The sequence below is a fragment of the Pyxicephalus adspersus genome, chromosome 3 (genome assembly GCF_032062135.1).
Source record: "Pyxicephalus adspersus chromosome 3, UCB_Pads_2.0, whole genome shotgun sequence".
Taxonomy (NCBI): domain Eukaryota; kingdom Metazoa; phylum Chordata; class Amphibia; order Anura; family Pyxicephalidae; genus Pyxicephalus; species Pyxicephalus adspersus.
Window position 1 is genome coordinate 4,649,269 of NC_092860.1, and position 7,100 is coordinate 4,656,368.

Below are 7,100 nucleotides of genomic sequence, written 5' to 3' on the forward strand. Positions count from 1 at the left end.
TTAAAATAATTCTGCAAATTTAAAGATTTATAGATTGAAAAAAAAAACAATTGAAATTAACACATTTTAGCATTTATGAGATTTAATATCTGGGTTTTTACTTTCTGTAATGGCCACTATAGTGTTTTCATTGGACGTTACATAGTTACAACAGGTTTGTCAGGTTGGAAAAATAAATCCAAAAGTTCATCAAAGTTCAACCACTAGAGAAATAAACATATCCCAGGTAAAACCCTATGGACATAGATGGACATAGAAATTTATAACGCATGGTTCCATTTGCATGATCCTGTGAGCCAATCGGATGTTCCCTGCATCAGCAATTACTGTTATCTTTACTTTAAAACTTTAATACCCGGTTATATTCTGTGCTTCTAGAAATCATCCAGCTTTTCCTAAAGCAATCTATAGAACTTATTAAGACATGGCACGGTCAACTGGGCAGCAAAGTTTATCCTGGAAACAAAGTGAAACCAATTTAGAGAGGTGCACAGAAAACTACCTTCATCTAGATAGGGACTTTTTCTATTAAAATGTTTTAAAGTTCATTTTAAAAGTTACATTGTTGTAAAAAGAAAAAAAAAAGAAAAGAAAAAGGCCAGAAATGTTCATTTCATTATTTATCAAGAGATTTAAAAGACAATTACATATGGTGTCATGTAGGAAGCATGTTCCAATAATGATAATATAACCCTACTTATTAACAGAATTACATTGTTTGCTTTCCATTCACACTGATAATATGAAAGCGTCTGTTTTGTGCCGAGGTGCCCGCATCCTGGAAGTGGGGTCACGTTGAACCGCTGCCATTACGCTGTTATTAGTGCAGAGGACTATTGATATAATGTGTTTTGGTTTCTTGTCAGACAATACTATAAGGCTCAGTGAATGTAATTCTCCCAGGCTTAGGAAAGAACATAATGAAGCAAAAGCTTTTGTTCCGTCACCCTCCATGCCAATCTCATTTACGCTTGATGAAAAAAAAAAACAACTACTGGGAAATTGTGTATTAGGATTATGAATGTGATTTCTCTTTTAGCATTTATAACAAACGCTTGTTGTATGGGCTTTGCTATTCTAAAAACGAACCTAGTTTAAAAAGTTTGACTTATTTTAACAATGAGAGTGATGTTAGGGAAATAGTTTAATAATTAAAAGCGTATATGAGAGATGTTTTTTCTGTTAAAAGTTATGAAATTCTGTCCAGCCAGTAATAGGATTTACATAGCCCATTCAGACAGTAGAACTAGCATGGTGACCTGCCTTTTCGCTGGTGGAGTTCAAAAAAGCAACTTGGTCACCTTACTCCCCCAGTCTGTGAATGGACTATGAATAGGCTGCAGCAGAATAAAAAACCCATCCCTGTCCTATGTCAGTATATTTACCTGGTTGGCTATTGCTACCCCTGTACAAGGGATATTGAGATGCTAATTTAAAGGTACAAAGGGTACATTCTAAATTTACCAGTTGCCAACTTACCAGTCAGAGGGCCGGGATGCAGTCCAATGGTTTCAGTTTTTTGAAGCACTGATACAGAACAATGATGTTCATGACCAGGGTAGCTCGGACCTTCTAGCCCATCCTTTAGCAACACCATTGTCATAACCTCCGCCTACTTCCAAACCTCCCCCTGCTTACCAACCACTCCCCCCCCAATAAATACCCCAACACAAATCTTGGATTTTAAATTGGCTGGCAAGCAGCCGTTTATTTAAAACACCATTAAATAAAATTAACTTTTCAAGTAATTAACAAACAAATATCCCAAATTAAATAAATGCCAAATAAAAATTTACATTTTACACTTTGATAAGCATTCATTAACATAAATTATCACAACACTCCATTATTATTATAAATATTAATAAAACAGGATTATATAATGCTAACATATTACATTGAATATAGCTTAATTAACCAACAACTTAATTCCCCTTTTAATAATACATAACCATTACAACAGTATCCATAATGTTATCAAACTCCCAATTATACACCCAAACAACCAAGCTGCAGGTCTCAGAAGGCAAAATCCGCACCCAACAAGAATTGAACTCTTCCAACATCTCCACCTTGACCCCTAGCTGCCCAGCACTGCCTTCAGGAGCCATAATCATCCGTCCACCAAAGGGGATCCTCCCTGCCAAAATCCACCACTTTTCCAATACACTGGATCCCTGCCTTCCAAGACCCCAACCGCTAAAACGAACCAAACTCTCAACTTTACCCCAACAGAAGGGGGTGGGAAACTTTTTCTTTCTAAAAGAGGGCCTCTCACTAACATCCAGCCCTTTTTAACGCCTCCTATTCCTAATCTCCTCCTAACCCACGTTCTATACTAACCCAGCCCCCTCTAGCATCACTACCTTTTTTCTTAACCCCTTAACAACTCTGGGTTAGGCCTAGCACCCGGCCTACTTCTTACGGCTACGGGCCTCTCTCTATAGTCAGAGTGCAATCACAACTCTTAATCTGCATTCTTCTACTGGATCTTGGATTCTGAGCGATTTCCAGGTAACTAGAAGAATATTTAGGCAATAGAATTAACCAAACTTCCTATCTGCAAATTTTAGGCTGGGTACACACGTGCAATAATTGTCGCTGGAAAGGATCTTTCACAATCCTTTCCAACAACTAACCACTGCATGATGCATGAACGAGTGTTGTACATACAGCGCCGTTCTGCTCTATAGAGAGGCGAGAGGGAGGACGACGGTGCGGCACCCCGCTGTGCTCTCCCCTTTTGTTTGCATTACAATCGTTCATCGTCCATTGTCCGTGGATCTGCCAGGACGGACGTTCGGACGATCAACGGGCACTGTACACACGCCAGATTCTCATCTGATATCGGCCCTGAGCTGATTGTGGGATAAGACATACAAGGTACGGTGGCTCAGAGGTTAGCACTGTTGCCTTTGCAGCACTAGGTCCCAGGTTCGAATCCTGGCCAGACCACTATCTGCATGGAGTTTGCAGGTTCTCCCTGTGTCTGCATAGGTTTCTTCCCACATTCCTTCTGAAAAGATACCTTGAAAACCGTGAGCACCCCATATCTAGCAAGAAGTTTTGTACAGTGCAAGACCATCCTTTATTTGGAGTCCTCACCATTTTTAGGGTCCAGAAGAAGCATAACGTCACCCTTACCTAGGCACCATGGGTCAGAATTAATAAAGTTCCCAAAGACTGGGGATGATAGACATGGGAGAACCTGCGTGACCCAACAAACCTGGAGTAGATCTGGTCCAGGAATGAAAACTTTTGCCAACGGATTTTTAAGAATTCTCCTACAGGATTGTTGGATCACACAGGTTCTCCCATGATAGTCTATCTTTTCCAGTGTTGGTGAGCTTTATTAAATCAAACTCCATGAATGCAAGACGGAGTGGAGGGGGGGCTAAATGAAGTGTATAATTTCCATACAGGTGCATTTTTAAACATTAATATGCATCTATCCCAATCTAATACCCAAAATGAAGGGTCTACTGAATATTTCCATAGGATTAGGGATTAGCAAACCTGTGGGGTTGGTCCTTGAACAGTTTTCAGAGATCTTTACTCAAATTTCACATACTTTGTGTTAAACCCATAGAAGTGTATGGGGGGAGGATTTTATTATTTAATTCTGGCCATGGGGGACATGTACCAATGCCAACATTTTTAAACATAAAAAGTATCCCTACACAGGATTATCAGCTGCCCATGACAGCTCCAATACACTAACAATATGGGTGTTGTAAGCTTGTCCGTTCTTTAGAAGGGGAACTTGGTTATCTTTTCATCTAAATTATTGGCTCCTGGGGCTCAGGCAACCTAGGGCTAAGGCTATTCCTTATTGCTGGAAGTGAAGTTTTTTGGACACAACTTTGCAAACTTGGGATTCACAGTAATCCCATAGTAAGGGCCAACCTGAACCCTATCCTATTCCCTAATATAATGCCCCACGCAGAGAGGATAGCCCTGGTAAGCTGGTTATTTATCTAAAAAGCAAAACAAAGGAGTTTTATCCCAAGAGAGTTCTATTTGAGACTACTGTAGTAGTTGCCAAGCCATATAGGAATTTGGTGTATAGATAAAGGGAGAAAAAGGCTTTTTGGGCAAACTGGGTATTGTAAAGCTTTTAAAATAAACCTTTATTTTTAGACAATACATAAAAAACTTGGTTGGGATTCAAACAAAATTGACTGGATAATAGGCACTATTATACCCCGTGGGGAATTATAAATTGTATAAGTACATAAAATATTTAATATATGCTCCTAATAGGTCTTTGAACATTAAAGTATAAGCAGATCCTATTGGTAAAGGATAAATGGTATATAGTTACTGTCTCAATCCCGACACGTTTTGCCCGAGACGGACTTCTTCAGGGGAAAGAAAGAGACCCTAAAATTTATGATGTACAATACATTGTAAAAATGATGCATCCAATACCAATATTTGTATGTTCAGCAATAAGATATGTACTTCAAACTGGCTTACTTATGCATTAAAGTGTTGTATTTGAAAAAGGAAGTAATCAATCTCATAAAGTAGCCAAATGGAATTGGATATTTCTGATAAATAACAAATATATATATGAAGAGTGCAAAATTTAAAAGGAAACAAACAATTTTAGGATAATTAAAATAATAATATCCAAGTACTGAAAAGAATCTTACTTGATCACCAATACTTATGTGTAGACGAGTGGAAAATAAACGGATAATAATCAATTTGTCCTTGGTATAATAGGGGATCTGACTTCAATATTTACAACTTCAATAGGGCAAAAATTGAAGTTATGCATGTAAGATAAAAGTCCCCTTAAGTTTGGTGTAGGTATTATTATTACAAAATGTTGTTTCAATAGGTACTTACTTAGATATGACTGGATGATGTTAATATATTGTACGATGGAATTTTTTTGTAAATATTTTAAAGATGACTACCTCCAAGTGATTTCTGTAATGAAATTTGCATATTTATTAAAATGTTTCTTAATTATCTATTTATCTGGAGCTCAGTTTAAAAAATTACTATTGGGCAGAGAAGATTTAGTTGAAGTAGAGCAGACTGCAAAGCTACAGATCAATATATACCAAAGTGCTAATTATCCTATACTTTATAGCAGTGTTTCCCAACCTTTATACCATGGGGGAGCACCCTGCTATAATTACTATATCCTCAGCTAACAGTATATTAGTGTGGAGGTCATTGGGAAGAATTCCTCTTACATTGGGACGATTGTCACCTTACAGATAGTCAAATCAATGGTGTCACTTAAACTGGCCTCAGAGGTGCAAACTGCTCATTGCTCAAGGAATCCCCAGCAACCTCTGGAGAAATCCTGGTTGAGAAGCTCTGGCTTATAGTTTCAGTCAACCTGCATAAGACGATTGCCTTGTATTTGAATGCCAGAATATAAGTCATGATTTATTTTGTCATTTGCATTTTTCTTCCAGTGAATGAATGGCTTCTAAAGTGAACCTAACAGTCAACCCACCGAGAAGAATCACCAGTCGCCAATTGGCCTGGATTGACATAATTTGCACCAAGCTCCATCCACGTCCTTGGACATGTTCTTCATTAATAGCACCCATCATGTGCAGTGCGGCGGCAAAGAGAAAAAAAATTAAAAAAAAAAGAAAGAAAAGCAAAACTTTATAAACGTTCTAAAACGTCCATAAAAAAACTCAAAGGACAAGGCAATCTCAAATGCCCCATGGCTACGATTTCTGACAATTTCCAACCAATGCAGGAGAAGACTTGACTGCCTTTGTACATACAGATGGCTTTCTTTCTATTAAAAAAAAATATTGCTTTGAACACTTTTGAAGTGGATCCATAAACTTCATTCCACAAATTTTGGGAGTTCCCCCGACCTGCTTTATCATAACCGCATACGGAATTTAAAAAAAATGAAAGAGAAAAAGAGGGCGGACGTGAAGAATAAACAAGACTGTTTCTAGGCTACAGATGTTCGATTTACTTCATTATGAGACAAGATGACGAGCGATTATATGTATAATATATATATTATTATTATTATTAAAGAGTATAAAGACATAAAATTATTTATTTCCTCTCCAATAGCTCCCTAAAAAGAAAACAACAATTTTGTTATCCAGCTAAAAATCGTCATTGTTTTCTGTTTTTGTTTTTTTTTTCTGTTAACAGCTTTTTTATGATTATTATTTTATGCTGTGTTTTAGTCATTTTCATGTTTTACACAGCTGTTTCCACCATCCGTAATTACATCCAATGCCTCTTCTTTGGTTTCTAAGTTTGCACACAGATTCCGGCATCAGGAGGAATCCAGTTTTTCGCCTGAGCTGTTTTATTTGTTTCTTTTTTTCCCCGGTTCCTTATTTTTCATTAAATTTCAGTACAATGAAATAAGTAAAGGTCCTCACCCCTTTTTCTACTACTCATTAATTGTGTTTGGTTACTCTCAGCATCTTAATAAATGTTATTAAAGATCTTGTAATACTTAGAATGGTTTTATTATATGGGAATTTTATATCAAAATATCATTAGTGTATATCATTTAATGTTCCTCAACCATCAACCAATGGAACCCCCTGAAATAACTTCTCAGATCTCAGAGAACCCCTATTATAATTATTATATCCAAAGCTCACAGTATATTAGTGTGGGGGTCAGTGGGAAGAATTCCTCTTACATTGCTGACTATTGGGAAGAATGTCACCCTTACAGATAGCCAAAAAGATTATTGGGGTCACTTAAACTGACCTGAGAGGTAAAAATTACTCATCGCTCAAGGAACCCCCAGCAACTTCCGGCAGTTGAGAATCACTGATCTAGGTAATAATAAAAAATGGGTTGATTTGATATATTCTGTTCACATAGCAAAGTGAATTACCCTTGCAAGGAATATTGCACTTAGCTTAATAGATGGCATGAAGGTCTGCTGACTTCAGCCAACCAATCATATGCAAGAAGTTCCTGCAGTTTTAGATTTTCATGCATGTGATTGGGTATTTGCACATATTTCTTTTTTGCACATTCACTAAGGTAGGTGAATTATTCCATGCAACAGCCTAAATTCTTTACTAAACCCCGCAGTGTCTCTGCAGCACTGAAATGCAAATGCCTGCTGG

At 37.3% G+C, this 7,100-nt stretch overlaps 1 protein-coding gene across 2 annotated transcripts in view; it reads left to right on the forward strand.

Moving 5' to 3' along the window:
- CA10 (carbonic anhydrase 10) overlaps positions 1-6,458 on the forward strand; it is a 152,264-nt gene extending 145,806 nt beyond the window's left edge. For both annotated transcript variants that reach the window (XM_072403364.1, XM_072403365.1), the window contains exon 10: positions 5,442-6,458. In XM_072403364.1, the coding sequence (XP_072259465.1) occupies positions 5,442-5,464 (23 nt within the window). In that variant the 3' untranslated portion in view covers positions 5,465-6,458. The remainder of the gene's footprint in view (positions 1-5,441) is intronic.
- The last annotated feature ends 642 nt before the right edge of the window (positions 6,459-7,100 follow it).